This window comes from Cetorhinus maximus, chromosome 3 (genome assembly GCF_964194155.1).
Source record: "Cetorhinus maximus chromosome 3, sCetMax3.hap1.1, whole genome shotgun sequence".
In the NCBI taxonomy this organism is placed as follows: domain Eukaryota; kingdom Metazoa; phylum Chordata; class Chondrichthyes; order Lamniformes; family Cetorhinidae; genus Cetorhinus; species Cetorhinus maximus.
Window position 1 is genome coordinate 27728901 of NC_135881.1, and position 21371 is coordinate 27750271.

A 21371-nucleotide genomic window follows, 5' to 3' on the forward strand; every position below is an offset into this window, starting at 1 on the left:
GGTACAGAGCTGCTTCAGGGAGATGGAGCGTTGTTAAAATAAGAAAATAAGGAAAATAAAAATGTAATAAAACATGCCCCCCTCATGTGACTCTGTCACATGAGCAGGGACATGTTATTTGTTCAATTGTAAAGCTTTTATTTTATTTTTATTTGCTTTTGGAAACCTATCCCGCCCGTGGATGAGGTTTCCAAAAAAAATGCAAAGGCCGCTTGGCCTTTTTGCCTGCCCGCCAACTGTTAGGTTGGATGCGCAGCAAAAAATTTAGGTTAATTGATTATTTAATGGCCTTAACAGGCCTTTTAATTGTCGGCAGGCATGCTGCCGACTCCAATGCGTGCCCACCAACCGGACTACCGTGCGACTGTGTGCTGACATTGGCACGCTCGGCCAACATCAATGCGCGTCATTTCATGCTCGAGCGGGTCAGGCAGGTGTGTGCCTGTCCGCCGAACGAAAATTTCTGCCATAGTTTCTGTCTCAACCACTAAGTGAAGTGAATTCCCCAGCCTCATAACTCTTTATGCAACAAAGTTTCACCTGCTCTTTGTTCTGAATTTCTGAGATTCCATTTTGTATCTGTGGCCTCTTATTCTTTACGCCTCAGCGATCAGAAACAGTCTGCTTCTATCTCCCCAGTCCCAACCTTACATAGCGTTAGGCACTTCCAGAACATTGCACCATAATCTGCATTGCCGTTAAGATAGCAGCCTCTCTTTGTGTTTGTATAGCCTCACATCAGATAGCATTCAGGTGAATCTGCTCTGTTCTGCCTCTGAAGTTTCAATATTCATCCTATAGTCCACAGTACTCCAGCTGAGATCTTCTTAAGGATTTACAATTACAAATTACGGGGAAGCAATAGATGAAAGTGTTGGCATATATTTGTAGAGATATTAGCATGTCAGTATATTTCAATGGGAATGTACTCTCCAGAAACACTTTAGCCCTGAATTAAATCCAGTCATACAACCAAACTTAAGTTTGTGTAGATCTGATTGTCTTACTTTTAGTATAACTGATGAAGTGCTTGACGATAGCATGGTTGGGCTATCAGATGCAGGCCTGTATAGTCATAGGCTGCATGTTGAATGGAAGTTTCTCAAACCAGCGCCTGACATTTGTGCAAATTGTGACCAAACACTAGGTGCCAGGGTCCTCAATAACCTGTCTATATCATCCCAAAGTTGCCCATTGCATGTAGAAATTTCTGGGATACACCACTTTGAAATTTTCTCCAATTAGATTATCAACCATATACCCTAAAATTTTGTTTCCTGGCCATCAACCAACTCTCTTTCCATATTGTTACATCTCCTTTTACACCACATGCCCAAAGTTTTCCAACAAACTGCTTATCAGGAACGTTGTCGAGTACCTTTTGAAGCTCCATATACACTCTTCTATTGCGTTCCCTTTATCTATCCAATTGCCACTTCATCACAATTGATATAATTTGTCTTTAGCAAATCTGAAACTTTTTCTCTGAATTGAAATCAGTAAAATGGATATTTTATAGCTTTAATAGATGAAATACTGGGGACTCAACGTTTAGTTAAATTGCTCTCAACTACTGCTTGCCACCTTTTGTTGCATTTCAAGCTCCCACTATCCAAAGTTGAATAAATTCAAAAGAAATTAATGAGCTAGATGTAATAGCATGCAGTATGAAAGTGTGGCATTCCAAAATTATATGAGTTCCTGGAGTAAGCTGGGCCCACTTCACAAAAGCAATAAGGGAAAGCTGAAAGGCGGTGAGTTACCTTCCAGTTTGTTTTATATGGCCATTCTTGCTGGTACAAGAGCAAGTTTTTTGATAACTAAGAGCCATTACTGTGAGCTACATTCCATTCCCCAGGCCTTCCAGCCTGACCAAGGTCTTACGAGGGATGAGTCAGCTGATTGCCAAGGGGCAAGTTTGTTGGCTGGTCACAAGCCCTTCCTTTATCCTGTTGATACAGGATATGTCAGCAAACTGTGTTGAGACAAGTGTACTTCAAAACGTGTGGTTGTTCTTCAAGTGGTGAAGGTGTTACCCTTGAAATGCAGGTAAGTTGGAAGGTCTACAGTCCCTGACTAACACAGACAACAGACAGCTCAGGCCCACAAGCATTCGCTCTACAACCAGCCAGAATGGTCGTATAAAACAAATTGCAGGGTAACTCACCGCCTTTCAGTTTTCCCTTATTACCTTCGTGAAGCGAGCCCAGCTTATTCCAGGACCTCATATAATTTTGGAATGCCACACTTTCATACTCCATGTTGATGCATCTAGCTTATTATAAAATTTCTTTTGAATTAATTTAACTCTGGATAGTGGGAGCTTGAAATGCAACAAAAGGTGGCGAACAGTAGTTGAGAGCAATTTAACTAAATGCTGAGTGAATCCAGTATTTGATCGATTAATGCTATAAAATATCAGTTTTACTGATTTCAATTCCGAGAAAAAGTTTCGGATTTGCTAAAGGCAAATCATAATAATTGTGATTTGTGATGTAGTGGCAATTGGACAGATAAAGGGAACGCAATAAAGGAGTGTATTTGGAGTTTCAAAAGGCACTCGATGAGGTGCCTGATAAGCAGTTTGTTTGAAAATTTCAGGCATGTGGTGTAAAAGAAGATATAAAAATATGTAAAGAGAGTTGGTTGATGGCCAGGAAACAAAAATGGAGGGTATATGACTGATGATCAAACTGGAAAAAAACTTCAAAGTGGTGCTTCCCAGGAATTTCTATATGCAATGGGCAACTTTGGGATGATATAGACAGGTTATTGGAATAGGCAGGCAGGTGCAATTTAATGTGGTTATGTGTGAAATATTGGATTTGGGAAGAAAATGTGATGAACAGAGAGATCTAAAGGTTCAAATCTGAAAATGCAAACGCTGATAGCTAAAGCTATTAAAAAGAAGGACCAACAATATGGGTTTTATAAGTAGGAACATAGAACACTGGAGTAAATAAAAAGTAACCAGAAGCACAAAATACTGGTTAGGCTAGTTAGTGCACCGTATGCATTATGGAAATGGCATTAAAGCTATAGAGAGCAGGCAATGTTATTTCACCAAGATAATACCAGGGACGGAAAACTTTAATTATGAATTGGAACTTTAGATAATAGGAAAATTTTAACTAGAGCAAGGAAATGGAAGGAAACATCTTTTAAACATCTCTAACAACAAATGAACCTTTATACTAGAGCGAACTTTAACAATAGTTAAACCAGGTTAAATGGCAAGCTGAAAATCAGGAAATAGAGGAACAATTAACAGACATTCATCTGTCAGCCATAGGCCGTTGGTAACCAAGGACAAATCTTGGGTTGCTACGGGATCAACAGAATGAAGTGGTGCTGTCTTGAGATAAGACCCTGTTAAACTGCAATAAGTGACATGCATGATGAAGCTTTGAACCAACCATGAACAAGAGGTTTACACACACCTGACGGAACCAATCACCCTGATGTGCATGTGAGAAATACAAAGAAAATGTTGGCACAAAAAAAAAGAGCTAATACAATATCCAGCATTTTCAGGACCGATGGTTAGGCCCTCGTCCAACAGAGGCAAAGCATCTAAAGATCCAACCGCATCAAGTGATTATCAGTTTGGCCACTGGGCACTTGAAGACCCCAGGTCAGTTATGTTTATTATTTAACCTACAGGCTGAATTTTATAGGGGAAAGTATTTCTCGCCACTTCCACCACCCCCACCCCCACCCCACCCTAGGTCGAAAAGTTGGTCTTAAGACCGCCAACTTTGAAAAGGACTGTCCCATAGCAATAATACACCGGGGGCAGCTTTAACAAGATAAGTGTGGGACCTTTTCCCCTCAGGGACAGGAAGTCCCAACCTTGAGAACTGCTAGCCAATCTGATTTGCTAGCAGGTGAGTAGTCCCAGCAGTGCCAAAATGCAGTAGTGGCCGCGGCTGGGACTACAAGCAGTCCCAAAGAGAAGATCTATACATACTGGATTTACAGATAAGTCCAGGATCTTTGGTCAGGGCGGGATCTGGGATCCTGGTTTTGAGAGGGGGGAGGGGGGAAGAGCGGTGGTGGAGCGGTGGGGGGGGGGGATTGGAAGATGGGGGAAGCACAAAGTGCAAGTACGATCTTGGGAGAGGGTTGCACCGATGGGCACAGAGACTCCTTGAAGGAGCTACCCCACTTCCTTCTCGCCTTTTACTCTTGAGTGCAAAAGTAGTGGGCTGACCTCCTTTGTTCTGCCTTCTCCAGCTACATGTATTATTGTGATGGAGGCAGAATCAGGCTCTGAACCAGCCATTGATTTGGCCTAAGGGTGGGCAGGCTGGCTGAGGCTTGCTCACCCTCCCTGTAATATGGAGAATAGCTTGGGAATGGACGGGAAGGCAGTGGGTTAGCCACCCACTTTATTTTATGTGCCCCACCGCCTGCAAATACACCAGCAGGGGGCCATAAATTCCCCCCCCCCTCCCCCACCCCCACCCCCACAACCCTTGGTTAAATAAAAGATCTCTGTGAGATGTGGGCCGGGATTTTCTGGGCCCATCGCGGGTGGGACCCGATGTGGGTGGGACCTGCCGCGGGTGAGGTGGCGCCTCAGCCAGAAGTCCATTGACTTGCGGCGTGACCGGATGATCCCGGCGGCGGGCGGGTGTGGGAAATTCCGCCCGTGATGTATACACGTGTTCCTGTGGATTCAGGTCTACGAACCCCACTCTAACACTAATATGGGAAGTGTGAAGATCATAAATAATTCTTAAAAAAGCTAAGAGAAGGTTGATAGTAACTTTTAATATTATATAATATATAATAACATTGGCAAAGACTATATCCTGAGACTGGGGGGCTTAGGGATGAGGAAGCATCAACTTAAAATTATCATTGAGAGTGGGGAGTGAGGTCAGCAAAATGTACTTACATTATGGTTTGTTGGAACATGGAATTCATAGTATCATAGAATAGTTACAGCACAGAAGGAGGCCATTCAGCCTATAGTGCCCATGCCAGCAAGAACAGCTTAACTAATTCCACTCCACTGCCTTTTCCCCTTGGCCTGCAAATTTCCTTGCAAAATAGTAGTTATGTCAAAGACTGCTGCTTTTTTTCAAAAAGGAAAATAGGATAAATATTTGTACGTGGAGGGGAAAAAAAGGACTGTGGGGAGCCAGCATCGACACAACAGGAAGAATAGCCGTGTGCTGTGCTCTTAATTTTTATGATTCTAACATTCAGGCGCTAACATGTTCATCAGTTAAAGCATGCCTTACTGGCTCTGCTAATAACATCCATGTTGCAAATGATGTTAGTGGAGTTCCCTTACCCCATGGAGAAAATGTGCATTCAGTGGCCCTCCACCTGGACTCACTTATCTGAAGATGAAAGGAGATGCGTTGACCTGCAGATATTTTTGCAGGCCAGTCCCAAAGTAGCACTGTCAGTGCCACATGTCACAACTATTTGCCTACTCCTTCAGTTATGGGCTGCAGACTTTCTAACATATTTCAGGCGTGACACCCTAGAGGCAAGCAATCACGCTTTTACTTTAATACATACTCCATAATTTTTGGTTTTTAAAATTTCCCAGTCTTGCTCCTGCCATTTTTCCTGAAACTACTCAGTTATTAGTGGTTTATGATTCCCTGTCTGTTGTGGTAGCCCCCTGTTAAATTGCCCATTGTTCACGCTTGAGTCAGATGTTGAATGCCAGTTGTCTACACAACCATGAGATAGATGACAACTGAGCCTGAACACATACTTTCCAGCAGGGGTTACTGAATAGATATTGAGATTGAAAATCCTAGCTGACCTTTCTCATCACTAGCCCAGAAGTATTATGGTCTATTGCTCCATTGAGTATTCACTTTCTTTGTCCAGGTTAAGCTCCATCGCTCAGTTCAGAAGAGACTGAGAGGCCTAGAATCTTCAAAGTCCATAGGTTTTTGTTCCATTCTGGGCTGTGCATTTATCAACTGAACTAGCACAACAGATTCCCTATGAGAGTGCATGCCTCCCCTTCTTAATTATTTCCTCATCCTTAAATGAAATATGACAAATTGGCTCAAACAAGACATTTAGAAACCCATTAACACTCAGTGCTGTTCTCTGAAGCCATATTTGGCATGCCTAAGGTGATGACACAGGGCAGGAAAGATGGCTCTTTAAATGTAAACGCAATAGTTAACACAATCATTAGTTACGATTTAACACTATTGAATCAAAATTAGTATCAGGTTTCTAGACACCAAAACAAATGAACACCCCTTTTAATCACAAACTGCAACATGGAATTTTGACAATAAATGCCAACCTGGCATTGTTTTTTTCATTTTTACTTCCTCCTCCTTTCTGTGTCTTTCCAAGTGGTTATTTCTCCAAGTGTGAACATTGGCCTGCACATTGCCAGACTGTTCAGCCATATGCAATCTTGGCCTCATCCAACATCTACAGTTCCAGCAGGAGTTGATGGATAGCAAACAGGAACGGGAACCCTTCTCTTCCCCACCCCAACTACTGCCCATTCTGAGTCAAGAACACAGTCCAAATCAGGGGCCATCTGATATGTCCAACTCAGTACAACATCGAGCAGTACAGTTCCTCACGGAGCCTTAGCATAAGATTTGAAGAAACAGTCTCAACTTAATTACATTAGCTTATTAAACAAGAAGCTATTTGAACTAGCAATACATCAGCTTCAACCAGCTAAGTATTGTTGAATGCCACTGAACATCAATTTTTGGTGTGTGTCATCGCATTGATAATCACTATCTAATGGCAGCAGAGATAGATGTGATGAGTGCTGAGGTGCACCACTTACTGTATCATGTGTTTCTCCCTCTCTACCCTAACTCTCTTGGAGAGACCTTCCTTACATCTGCATGCCTTTCACAATACATTCGACCATCTCTATTCACCTATAGCTGTCATTTACCCAATAAATATAAGATCTCTTTCTTATTAACTCAACTTGAGCTCATTAGAAAATCAATATGGACTTAACTGCTGGGCCCTCAGGACGAAAGGCAAAAAGGTCGCATTCAGAAACTTAAACAAATCCAGCACTGAGAAAAAATGTTTAATTACCAATAAAATTAATTAGAACCATCATATAGTGGAACCTTTGCATATAATAATGAAGTTGGATGTAAGCAAACGATGTGGAACTCAGATTCCAACCTCACCCCTCATCCTGCCCACATTTTAAGGTGTTTCCGTGAAACTGTTTCAACAATATTACAAATACAAATTTTAGCTCAATCGACTTAATCTTGTAATGCTATTGTTGCCTTGGCAATTCCTCTCAATGTTTTTGCTAACGATATAGATTTTTAAAAAATGAGCTCTGACACAAATATTAGTATTTAATAACTTGCTCCAAGTTAAAACCAAGTATTAACCTGACATAATCCCCGTGATTGTCACTGGTGCCAAACTGGAACAACAGCACTAACAAATTCAGCTTGTCATTTAAAAAAAAATTGCAGCTGGATTTGCAGCATGGAGCTTTCTCATACTTGGTGTACAGAATAATTACTTGCTTATTAATGTCAACTCAAGTTTTTTCAGGTCAAGTTATCAGATACACTCAGAGCTTCTCCAGGATCCTAAATGAGAAATAGTTATAGGAACACTCAACTATATCTGTCTTCCGTCCAGTGTTTTTTGGTCTATCATTTAGGATTATTAACTACTATTGGCTACATCTGATAAATAAAGCTAATCTATTTATTTTCGTATGAAAGGAAGAGACAGCCTTGCACGTACACAGTCGACAGCCCATGGTATTTTCCAATTTGAATGATAAATCGCTGTACTCTGGATTACAACTAGATTCAGATTCAAACCGGGAAATAAAGAGATTGATGAACATTAAATATTTTCATTTTCACTACTACAGGAGGCTCCTCCTCCCATTCCCATTTTCTGGTAACCAGTTCTCATGCATTGATTTGAACAGGAAAATGACGCAATTTATATGACTAAAGCTCTTTACTGTTAAATGCAGAGATTTCACTGGTGATTCTTAGTGCTGAATTTATAGCCTTGCTTCTTTTAGATTTATTTTGAGGTAGGTTTTAACAAATGTACTTTGATTTGTTTTCACTGAAGGCTTTTGATGTACTATCCACATTTAAATGGTAGTTTGCTTGTCTTTTTTTATAGATTATATACATATGTAGTTATTTTTAAATGATCAGATCCATTATTTTAAAACATGCCAGTGAACATCCTAGCACTGACTACTGCGACTACCACACAAAGTGTGCCCTTTGCTTATCATTCATCCAGTGAATCAGATAGGAGAACAGAAGAGTAAACACTTATCTGATAGATTATTAAGTGTTCTTGTCAGAGATTTCTTTGATTTTGCGGGCAGAATCTATTGGTCTGAGGAATCACTGCATGAGCTGGTTTACCACACCCCTGCCCCTCCCAACCCCCCACCCGCCCCAGCTCCCGATCACTCCCTTTCCTGATGAGCCACGCTCACAAAAATACCGCTCCAATCCTCACTCAGGAATATGATTAGTCAATCATATATCCTTTGACTATGTGGCAGTGTTTTTGGAGACTGATGGGGTTCATATAAAGGATGCAGCCATGTTTCCCACACCCAGCACCTAATTTTGACCATGCGTCCTGCCGAAAATTGCAGACAGATTTTCAATTTGAGGTGCAATTTTCCGTGGTGCACGCTAATGCTGTCGGAATGATCACTGACCTTGTGATATGGCCTGGGAAGATGACCACAAAATACAATTTACTGCGAAGGAGGGCAAACCAATGGCCAGGGACCTGCCGTGACTGTCTCTCTGTCTCCCTTTCTTTCAGTAAAACATCACAACTCTGATTCTAGCACTCAAGCAATCAAACAAACAGGGCCTGAATATAACCTGAAACAATGCACTGACGGCAGGACTAAAGTGTCATATAGATATCCTAATAATATTATCATTTCATTTTATAAATTGCCTTTTGTTTTGTTGAATGAATATTTTGATTTGAGTGTTTTTCTAATCAGATGGGCCCCTTTAATAGGTTTAATAGGGCAGTCCAGTGAAAACCTTATGGATTGTCAGAAAAAAAGGTATGCATTGTTAGCTGGTCTTTTTTTTAAACCATCCCTCAATCATGGACACATCTGAAAAGAATAGAAACTAGACTGAACCATACTATAAATTATGCTCCATTACAAAATAATACCTAGAAGTACAATGTATGCTCAAATGGCAAGGAAGTAATTACCATTTCTCCCATTTTTCTGATGGCTTCAGATACATACATAGGTTCTGAATGGCTGCCCAAACCCTAATTAAAGATAATTATTACCTGGTAGGCGTTTGTGGCATCTGAACCAGCGGTGGCATCATGTCCCAGTGTGCCCAGCTTCTCCTTCAGTTTCTGGTGAGAGCGATGCCTGTGGCAGTAGATGGCCCCTGATGCAACAAGGACCCCGATGATGCAGACGATGGAGATTATTGTTAAGATAATAAATTTGGTTGAGTCCTCTTCGTTGACCCATTGGGGGAAAGTTCGCAGTTTGCTCTTCTGTAGTGTGGGGTTGGGGGGGGGGGGGTACAGAAGTGGGTAAAAAAGATCAAATAGTGTTACAGTTTGTTTTGTGGGTATGATATTTTTATCTGCAAAAGGCATTGCATTGTTTACATTTCTGTTTGCTCATTCTCACAGCGAGATTGTACAGCAATTCATCCGCATCAGCCTTCATGATTAGATATATTAGTAACAATTAAAAAAAAAACACAAATGCAGGTGAAAAATAAGCAAGCTCACCAACTGAGGCAAGATTCATTTTGCACTCCCTTTTTTGCAATCGCGAAGAGAAATTAATTTAAAGCCAGCCCAGTTGTTGCAAGATGGGGAACAATTAGCACTTTTCCTAGTACCTATTTCCACTTGGTTCCAAATGGATTTTTTAATTTAACTCCTGAATGCTTAGCCAACCTATTCATTATCTCTACTATTCTGTTAGTAATTTTCTGCTCAGCATTCACACAGCCAATGTCTAATTTACGCTTGTAAGCAATGTATAGAGAGTTGGTTCAAGCCCAGTCCATTTCAGTCCTTTACACCATAAAGGCCACCAAGCAATTATCAGTGGGCTCGACAGTCGGAGCTTGTCCCTAATTAGCCCTCTTGTCTTCAGTCCACTGGATTAGCTGCTGCTGCTGCTGAGGCACAAGTTAATGGGAAGCTCACACTGAATAAAGGCTCCGAGATCTTCCTGCTTTGACTATGCACCGCAGAGAAGGATTGTGAGGCATTGTGACCCCCGGGAGGTGGATTGACAGCAGCCCGGTGCTAAGCCATGCAGAATTGTTTTTTTTTAAATGTATCTGTGCTGGAAATCCTGCTTCCCAAGTGTCATTCTACCACTTATAAAAAAAACCAAAATCTTTATTCTTGGCCCGTTCACTGAATGATCTATAAAGCAGAGCTGGCCCTTATTAGAAGAGCAGAAACCTAAACCACATTTTATACTTTTTGATTTGAAGTTTTTGCATTTTTGCAAGGGAAAAGATATCACATCTTCTAATATGGATGGTCGAAATAAGAAGAAAAAGCTTTTGCTCGCAAATTCATGAAATTTTTTAATGATTTTGGTCCTTTAATAGATTGCCTGGCAAACTTACATTCATCTGAAATAGCCAAACTTGTGCTTTAAAAGACCTGAATTAGCGCTGTCAATCTTTTCCTTTTGAGCAGCCTTTACATCATTCTTAGTAAAGCTGAATACTTAAAATGTAGGGGTTTCGAGTGGTGGGTGGGGAGAGAATCCCTTTTGCGGTAGTTTCAAACGGTTTTGCATCAAGCCAGCATGAAGTTTAATTAGATATTCTTACAGAACACATACATAGAGAAAGAAAATGTCAAATCCTTTAATTTTAACAAGATTTTTTTTTTACAAACAACACACATACATCTATGAACTGGAACGAAGGACTGCAATCTCTCTATAAACATCACATGGAGATCTCTTGATCTTTCCTTAGTCAAAAGTATGCTCTGCCTCCCTTTTAACTACCCAATACAGGTTATTCACATTCCGAATGGTTGATGATGTTCTGTGATTAAAGAATTTCAGCACATTGTACAAGAAGTGATGAACAGAGGTGCTTATGTATTTCAGCTACTGACTCAAATCAGTCAGTTTACCCTTCAATGTTTGAAACGACATTAAAAAAAAGATTTGATCTCTCGGAGCCATAAAATCGTGTCATTAAATGTATATCAAGATAGGTGTTTGATTTCCTACTTTATTATCTGGTTATGTGAATGAGTGTTGATGGTAAGAGTTTAAGGATGTTTTATGGATAGTGCACACTGTGGAGTTCAGTTGAACATCATTGTATGAAGGATGAAGTGGACTATAAAACGGTGTTTATAACCAGTCTTCACCTCCTGATGGAATATCATGGGGATTAATGTGGATTGGATTGAATTTTCAGTGCTTCATTCTTTGTTGCAAAAAAAATGAAAAGATAATTTTTCTTTTGTACGCGAGTTAAAATATACTTGGAATTATTATAAACAATTGATTCATCTGAATATTTATGTTTGAAACTCATGAGAATTCACATTACTTTCCCGTTGTGATTTGCGGAATAAGCATTGCCCAGTGAAAAACTGGGGTGATTAGTTTCTACAAGGCATTAGAGATTTCAGGCTGGATGTTGGAAGGTATAACTGAGTTGAGTGTAAGCCATTAATTTGACCAGGTCTGCTATATTTAATGGACTCCGCCATCCTATCTGGCCCAATTGCCACATCCCTTCAATTCAAATTCAAGATTGACATTTTTTTCTTAAAAATAATGTGATTTTTTTTTTAACTAAGGCTGTACAAGCGGATACTTAACTGCCATTTTATTTAGTTTCTTATTTAATTTTGGTCAAGGTCTGGTACCGTTTTTCATCCCTGGACTTGGAAGCTGAATTGTCTAAGAGTTAAGCTTTTAAATTTAGTGAACAGAATTTTTTTAAAAATTGGGATCTAATTGAAGTAAGTTTTTGTCCAATTATATATTTCATAATAAAACATGGGAAGCAAGCAGGAGGTCAGCACTGCCAGTGCTACAGTTTTGATGAATATTTTAAGGAACTGGAGGAGAAATAAAATAAGATTTTTAAAATGCGAAAGGGGAATGGGGACTAAAAAGGATTCAGTAGATAGATGCCGAGAATCTATTTCCTCTTACAGGGAAATTAGGAGTGCAGAGGACGCAATCTTAAAATTAGACCAAGTCATTAATGGAAGTGGGGAAAGCACTTCTTAACACAAAGGGGACTAGAAGTCTGGAATTCTCTCCACCAAAAGATTGTGGACGCTGACACAGTTGGAGCTTTCGATACTGAGCTCCAGAGATTTGTGCTAGGTAAGGGTATCAAGCAATATGGATAAATGAAGTTAAGGTGCAGATCAGCCATGATCTAAACGAATGGCGGTGCAGGTTCACAAGACTGAATGACCTACTCTTGTTCCTATGTCCCTATGCTGAACAAGCTCTGGCACTTCTGAATATTAGGGCGACATTAAAGGCTCATTTATTACCTTGGGCCCAAAGTGCAATCTCTAGGTAAAACCCCAAACGCATGCAGGCAGGTCCTAGAGAGGAGGCGGAATTATTATTTTCTTAAACTAAAAATATTGCGGAGATAACAACTATCCATGTCAGGAACATAGCAAAGGGCCGAACAGCAGCAGCACAAGAGGCCGCGAGTTAAATTTATTAATCTTGCAAGTTTGGCTTATTTTAATGCTTTTGGAGCAGGAAGGCTCTCCATTTACTTTCATGCAGATGTTTGATCCCAGTCTCAGAGCTCTTTAAAACACTTTGGCAAAATCTGGGGTCCTAGCCATTTTTGAGGGAGGCAGAGAGTGTGAGCTCGGTGTGTTTATTGGATATGTATAAACTTTTTTCAGCGCTCAGTAGGCTTTAATAAATTAAATCCTCGGTGGTGCGGTAATTCTACTCTAGGATGAAGCAAACAATCCAAAAGAAAAAGCCCGAAAGCGTTTTCACTCCCTCCCTTGCCCATCAATATTTAAACTTTTGTGCGCTTTTCCTTAAAAAGGAAAAAAAAATATATTAAATGCGTTCGATCAAGCAGAAATAATCATGTATTAACACTTGACATTACAAAATCCTTTCAAAAAGATATTACTAAAACATGAGGCATTGTCATTTAAAACTGCAGCAGAGAAAAAAAGCTTTGTGCCCCTGAAAACCATTGTCCCTCTATATCACTGAAAATTGTACTTGCAAATTCATCATTCATTGCAGCCGAAAAGATATACCAGTTAATATTTGAACCATCTTCTTCAACATAAATTTCTATTTAATCGACAGTTGCCATGATACTGCCAAATGACACCGAAATCTGTAAAGTTAATTTTCCTTTCTTGCTTTCTTCTTAGAGATCACCTCCGTTATTCATCCTCTCCCGAAAAAGAAACTTTTAGACGTTACCATGGTGGCATATCACACAAGCACGATGCTGGAGATCACTCTCAGTGTTCTGCTTTTATTTTTTTGGGTGAGTTTTACCCTTTTACCACATGAAAACAACGAGGCACCAATTTATCAATCGAAATGGGGTCGGATTTTATAGCTTTACCTCCTCAAAAAAAAAAATCTGCCAAGACAAGGGATTTAAAGACATTTATTCTCTTGAGTGAGGGTATAAAGGATTACAGAAATCAAAAAGACAAAGGGCAGAAGGATTTCTGGAGGTTTGGCTTATTCAAATTACTGAGAAAGGTCATAATGAAAGGCACAGACCTATTCATATGAAGAGACACAGTGATCTTTCGCTGACCTTAACACTACAGCCCACATCATCAGTAACTGGAAAAATGACACTATGGCTGATGTTTTTTTTTTTGTTTTGTTTTGTTTTCTAACCTTCTAAAGTTTAGATATTGTCTGGCTCCACCTGAACAAAGAAAATATTACAGAGGAATCGGCAATGTGTGTCGACTAAGGTTTACCCCTTTATCAATGAACAAAACAGACCGCAAATTTCACCAACATTTCAAATATCCTTTACTTTCTTTTGAAATGCGGTTCCAACCCTTTCCCACCCCCCTCTCCCCCCCCCACCCCATAACCCCCACCGCCAACAGACTGATGCAAAATTAATGAAAATAAGAGCCCTATTATTGCTGTGCACACTCACAAGCACAGATATTCCAATACACCCGGAGGATCCACTCAAGGCAATTCACACAAACCTACTACAATTCAAAGAAAGTTACTGTTGCTGAATTGGCACTTCATGAGAAGAGAGATTCTGGAAGAAATTTAAAAAAAAAACACAAAGCAACTACGGCTAAAGGATCCTCATAGTTAAGTAACTAAAAACTGAGACAATCTGATCATATGGTGTAACAAGATTGCATACCTGATTCCATTTCTAATGTTTTTTTTCCCATTTCAAAGATTTTCAGTTACTATCCTTTTAATGGAGTGAAATAGGGGAGAAAGACTTGACCTGAATGCTTCATTCTTCTTTGCTTCTTGCACTTCTAGCTTCTGATATTAACCGTCTACCATCCATCTTTCACAGGAATGAAATCGGCAGCTGCCTTTCTTCAGCTGGAAAGCTTGCAGTGGTTTGAACTTCTCAAGGAAAAGGAGGAGGAGGTAGAGAGGCAAAAAAAGGGAAGCACAAGGATCTCTTCTGTGGTCTCTCCGTCTTAGAATCAACCATGTGTGAGAGGGTGATGGATTTTTGACCACGAAATAATGGTCCGACCCCTCCTTATATTGCCCAGCCCCAAAGCCCCTGTCTATACCACATGTCATATCCCCTGGTTGCTATGGTGATGCTTCCACATGTTGCTGACAGTAATTGGATAAGAAGCATTTCTGTTAATAAACCTTACATGAGTGCGAATATGAATGGATATCAATTTTGTCACTCATTTGTAAAGCTGCTTGAGATTTCTGTTTGTACTGTGCTCAATTTTTTTTTTGTTGTTGTTGGCCGTGTGAGAGTCCCCACAATGTTGTTTCTCTTTATCCTCGCTTGGCACCATTCATGATGTCAGCTGAGAGTGACAAAAATTTGAGCACCAAACTAAATGAGACCACATCCGAAAAAAGGTATATTGGATTCAGACTTAGGGTAGGGAAAAAAAAACCACAGAGTGGAAAGGTGAATATAAACTACAAAGCATATTAATTAGCTATTGGTAGGATTAGACGAGCTTGTGTAAGGTAACAGCTGCAGCAAACAGGAAAGGGAAAGAAAGAAGAGTTGGGGGGGGGGTGGGGGGGAGGTGGTGGTGAAGAGAAGAAGCCGTGTCAGATGCAGATGACAAATCTTGGGAGGGCTCTTCAGTTTATCTTTCTATTCAATCTCCCTCCTTCTGTGTTTCCCCTATTGTTTCGCCTTGTGACAGCTGGAGATGGCAGGCCCGGAGACTTGACAAAATGAGTTCTTTCACACCGTCCTAGCCTTCGCGTTTACTGAAAGAATAGCGGCCACAGCAAGGTACAATTTGAACAGAGGGGCAAATATGGCCTACAGCTTTAATTCTACCAAAACCAAATCAACATGTCCCTCACAGGGCTCTGAGGTAATTATTCTGCCTTTAATCCACTGCCTGTATTAGAAAGCTATTGATCTGAGGCCTTTGCACATTGGCTAGTCTGACCAGAACCGGCGGTTTTGTTTGATTCAAGTGATCAGCTTTCAATTGAAGCTCTCAATTAACTGAGTTTCATATCTATTTTTTTCTGCAAAGACCAGTCATCGCCGCAACGTTTCAGAAGTCAGCAATCGATAGAAATAGGGGAAAAAAAAGGACGCCCACCCTTCCACTCCCAGCAAGAAACAAACACACTCCGGCCATATGTAGACAGACCAGCCAGCAGCGTCCACCTAACAGGGTGCACGTTGAACCTCATTGCCTTTTTTAACCTTCAGCTTCTCTAGTGAACCCAAGTTTTGTTTTTATTTTATATATTCTTTTCGGTAATTTTTTATTCCATCCAGCATCGAGTGTTCTGACGATCACGACTGTAATTTTTTTTGCCTCTGGTGCCCACTATAACCTTCATTTCGGCTCCTGATGAAAACCTCAGTGGAAGTTGTTTTCCATTTTGTCGTAGTGTCTAATGTAAACACATAATGATCAAATGTAAAAATGAACGAATGTAGATCAAAGTTGGCACTGAGAGCAAATGAACACTTCACCAATTTTTCTCTCCACTGTGTACATTGTTGTATTAATCCATTTAAAATAAACGGAATGCCAAAAAAAAACCACGTTAAACACGATCAAGGCCAACCGTCATTTTCAGCCTTAAATGTGAGTCAACCCTTCTGCTCCCCTGGCCATTCCATCCCAATTCCCACCGCCTCCCCCACTGCCTCTCCCCCGCCACCCCCTCCGCCACCCCCTCCACCACCATCCCACCTTACTATGGTCTTCTTAGCTTATATACATTTGGAATTTCTGTATCTTCAAGCGGGTCAATGCGCCTGAATCGGAACAACTGCGTCATTGTCTCTGCAAACCTTCAGTCAGCTGAAGGGCACTTGGAATCCGAAAAGTGTTTTCAAACATTTACCGTTCCTCAGGCCAAATACCACGGCGGCATCTTCTGACCACGTGCAGCCGGTGGACAGCTTCAGCCCATCTGAAATCTGGATGCGCAATTTTGCGACCGTTTAACATGCAGAAAATTTCATGGAAGACCATTGCTCAGGTTACTGATAGGTGCTCCCGGAGGGCACAGCTTCCTCACTCTTAGCACAGAGTCAGAATTATTATCAAATTTGTTATGTTAGGGAAGTATTGACGCCATTGCCTGCCTCTGTTTAAAATGCTACCAATATATTCCGGTTATTGCAGTTTTAAAGGCTACGTTGCTAATACAGATGGACAATCAAAGCGAATATTTCGCAGATTCATTCGCATCTCGCTCTCTATTTAATGGGAACAATTTGTTGGAGGAAGCTTGCCTCAGGGGAAATCCCTGCCAAGCAAATTTGATTGGATTGTTAAGATATGTTATTGAAATATCACTATGGTAATTGAAGAGTTAAGGGTTTATTCCGTTAAAAACAGTGTAAAATGCCTCTCATAAAAAAGCAGTTTAGAATTTACTAGAAAGTCACTCTTTTGTTTGAGAGGTAAAATTTTAGCTCTGAGGCAATCCGTTCAGGATGATTCCAGGATAGATGCCTGGTCAGTGCAGTGCACAAGCTGATCTTGTTGCCAGGGGCCCACAGCTTAAGGAAGGAAAAATCAGTCAGGGGTTTAGCACTTGAGTGAAAGAAAGAAGGGAAGACTTGCATTTACATATTACCTTTCACAACCTCAGAACATCCCAAAGTGCTTTATTATTAAGTACTTTTTTGAAATATAGGGCTGGATTTTTGAAGGGCCGCGGAGCCGAGCGCAGAGGTCGGCGGACCTGCAATTACCTGCTGTGCCAGCCACTGTGCCAGGGCGATGATGACTACTCACCTGAAAGCACCAGGTAACCAATTAGGCAACTTAAAAGACCTAAGAAAGTCACACTGCCAACACCGACTGGAATGTTCCAGTCGACCTGCAGGCACCTTGCTGAGGCTGAAGCCCCGACTGAAGGATGGAGGCATCTTCCTGGTGGCAGACTGGGGGCCCTGCCCTCCGTACCACAATTTAACAGCCCGCCTCCACCTCTCCACATCCAAGACTGGCAGAGAGCCACAGGTTCACCCTCGATGATGACAGCCTGGCAGCTGTGGCCTTTTTGTAATTTTAAGTTTTTAAAAAGCTTTCAGAGGGGGGGTCTCCACTTTGAGACGCCCACTCTTTCATCTTCCTACATTGGCAGGTCCCATCTCACATTGGGGCGACTGCCAACCTGGTCAGTGCTGGAGGGCCTTGTATTGGCCCTCCAGCCTCGGGAGCCCGCCCAACACCATCCTTACTTGTACAAGGCTCCCCGAGGCAGTGACTTAATTGCCCCCCATCTCAGTAATCGCTTCCAGGGTCCCGCCGCCAACAATTCAGTGTTCCTGACCCAGACGTCAGCCCACCATCAGGGTCAGGACCCAAAAACGAAAATCCAACCCATTGTCTCTGTTGCGATGAAAGAAACGCAAGCAGCTGATGTGCTCGCTGCAAACGGCCACAAACAGCAGTGCGAGAATAACATGCTTTTTACGTGTTGGTTGAGGGATAACCATTGACTAGGAGATCAGGGAGAACTCGCCAGCTGTTCAAAATACTGGCACAGGATCCTTTACATCCACCTTAGAGGGCAGACAGGCCTCAGTTTAACCACCCTTAATCGTCTGAAAGGCTGCACCTCCGACAATGCAGTGCTCCTTCAGTACTGCACTGGCCTGTCAGCCTAGATTATGTACTCAAATCTCTGAAGTGGGGCCCGAATTCATAGCCTTATGACTCAGTGGTGAAAGTGCCACCAACAGAGGCCTGGCTGACAACTGGCTGACAATTGACAATTTGATTGTTTTCTGTAAGTGAAGAGCATGGCTGAGGATGGAATTGGGCTTAAGCTGTGATATTATTTACTGTTAAGTAGCCTGCCAGCAGTTGCTGTCAGACATAAATAATGGCCAGGTGGCCTAGATATCAGAGGGCGATAGTCATTTATCTAACCATCCCCAACATGAAAGCAATACATTTGGAGACAGGAGAAATTTTGGAGAGTCCTGAGGGGTGGGGAGGAATTTACCAAAGAAGTCATACTTGTGAATGCATATCAGAGATCATTAAGTTCTTTCTGATAGGAAAGGGAACCAACTCACATATCTTAATATTCATTCACAGAGTTTATTTTATTATCCATTCACTGACCCTCTTGTACAGAGGGCATTTAAGAGTCAACCACATTCACAGAATCACACAGTGCAGAAGAGGCCCTTCGGCCCATCGAGTCTGCACGACACGTGAGAAACACTTGACCTACCTACCTAATCCCATTTACCAGCACTTGGCCCATAGCCTTGAATGTTATGACATGCCAAGTGCTCATCCAGGTACATTTTAAAGGATGTGAGGCAACCCGCCTCCACCACCCTCCCAGGTAGCGCATTCCAGACCGTCACCACCCTCTGGGTAAAAAGGTTTTTCCTCACATCCCCCCTTAACCTCCTGTCCCTCACCTTGAACTTATGTCCCCTCAACTAAGGGAAACAGCTGCTCCCTATCCACGCCCCTCATAATCTTGTACGCCTCGATCAGGTCGCCTCTCAGTCTTCTCTGGTCCAACGAAAACAACCCAAGTCTATCCAACTTCATAACTTAAATGTTTCATCCCAGGCAACATCCTGGTGAATCTCCTCTGCAACCCCTCCAGTGCAATCACATCCTTCCTATAATGTGGCGACCAGAACTGCACACAGTATTCCAGCTGTGGCCTCACCAAGGTTCTATACAACTCCAACATGACCTCCCTATCTAGGCCTCGATTGATAAAGGCAAGTGACCAATTGTCATTGGTCTGGAGTCACATGTATTTCCTCCCCTAAAGGACATTAGATTACTGACAGCAATCATTTCTTGGTCATCACCAGAATTTTAATTCCAGATTTTTATTAAATTCAAATTTCACCATTTGCTGTGGTGGGATTTGAACCCAAGTCCCCAGAGGATTACCCTGGGTCCCTAGAATACTGGTCCAGTGACAATACCACTATGCCACCGTCTCCCACTCTCAGTGCTGATTCTCGTCTTAGGAAGTACAACTTGATATCAGCATTTGTGTGGCCTGCAGAGGGGCAGCAAAAGCACAAGTTAGTCAGCAGCTTACATAATTTCCATATTCAAATACTGCCACCTGTATTTTTTTGCCATATATAACGATTCCCTCCATATTAAGAATGGCTATGATTTGATTCACATGGGTCTGGGCGCCACCCCTTGAGGCAGAATATTAAGCTTGTCAGGCGGGTGTGCCCGACCCGGCCGAGTGTAAAATGATGCACGATGACGTTGGGCAAGAGTCCCGACATCATCGCAAAGTCCCGTGATATTTCGTTCGGTGGGCACGCGCTGGAGTCAGCAGCGCACCCGCCGACAATTAGAAGGCCTGCTAAGGCCATTAAAAAGGTAATTAAATTCAAATCTACGGTGCCTGTCCAACCTTACGGTTGGCGGGCAGGCAAAAAGGCCAAGCGGCCTTTGCACTTTTTAGGAGACCTCATCCACGGGCGGGCCGAGGTTTCCTAAAGCAAATAAAAATCAAATAAATATTTTACACTTGAATTAAAAACATGTCCCTGCTCATGTGACAAAGTCACATGAGGGGGTGTGTTTTATGACAATTTTCTGTTCTTTCTTAACTTTTTCAATATCTTCTTCATCTCCCCCACCCCCCTCCATCCGCACAGGCAGCGCTCAGTGCTGCCGCTCGGGTATCATGCTGGGCAGGTCTTAACTGGCCCGCCAGCATGAAATCGCGGAGCGCTGTCAATCGCGGGCAGCGGTCAGCTTTCTGACCGCCCCCGCCAATCCCGCACGCCAAGGGCAAAACTCTGCCCTTGGAATCAGATCAAGGGAGTTGGGTTAGGCTGGGATTAGAATTGCCAACAAGGGTCAGCCACGCATCCCACATTTCTCCCTAAGCCAATGCTGTTTCTACCAATGTGCAGTTTCATTTTTGACATTGCTACTCCTTCACAAAACTAACTTGGTCAGTCTATAATCAGCTCAGTTTTTAACATCCTGGGCAAAATGGCATGAGTTTCTCTTGACTGGTCATGGGCAACAGTCTAACTGTTGATAACAATCTTTTATCTTTTTTCTGAGCTAACTGCTAAATGCACAGAGCTAGGCTTAGGTTGAAAACTATGCTATTATTAACAAATTGTCATCATGCACATATAACATTTCTCTGTTATTTAACAAATGGCAACTAAAAACGCCAGCATGAGACACATACCAAATTTGGCACTGGGCCTCAGCTGTGTTAACTTGGTGATCTGCTGTTGCAAATCGGACATCACTAATGTAGCTGCCCGGCTTGGTGGTAACCAGTTTGGGTCTCCTGTGATTCTGGCAGCGGCCCTCAAGTGAATCTTGGGAGGAAGAGGAAATGGGGTGTGAATGAATGGCGGATAAATGCAGGCCTGCAGTGGCCAACGATAAGGCTCTGGGGGATCCATAGTCCATTAAGCAAAATAAAACGTGCCGCTTCCTTCATGGCTTCCAGTGCTGCCGTTAAGGGCAGTTGGTTAGGCTAACTGTAGGCCTGGGAAAACTGAGCATGTACAGTACATGTTCCTTTTAGTTTTTTTCTCCACGATGGCAATGGAGTCCTGAAGCAGACCTTAGGCCCCTGATTAGCATGATCAAGGCGCCTTATGCCAGTTTTAGGCAGGTATCCTGAGCACTTCGAAGTT

General features: G+C 42.0%; 1 protein-coding gene and 1 long non-coding RNA gene across 3 annotated transcripts in view; one reads left to right on the forward strand and one right to left on the reverse strand.

The window, feature by feature from the left end:
* The window catches only part of LOC144676939 (uncharacterized), a 191670-nt gene extending 175859 nt beyond the window's left edge, over positions 1-15811 (forward strand). The window contains exon 4 of the long non-coding RNA XR_013575456.1: positions 13420-15811. This is a non-coding gene — a long non-coding RNA (uncharacterized LOC144676939). The remainder of the gene's footprint in view (positions 1-13419) is intronic.
* ptprn2 (protein tyrosine phosphatase receptor type N2) overlaps positions 1-21371 on the reverse strand; it is a 1029555-nt gene that overhangs the window by 139293 nt on the left and 868891 nt on the right. For both annotated transcript variants that reach the window (XM_078537232.1, XM_078537231.1), the window contains exon 13: positions 9313-9531. In XM_078537232.1, coding sequence (XP_078393358.1) covers positions 9313-9531 — 219 coding nt within the window. The remainder of the gene's footprint in view (positions 1-9312; positions 9532-21371) is intronic.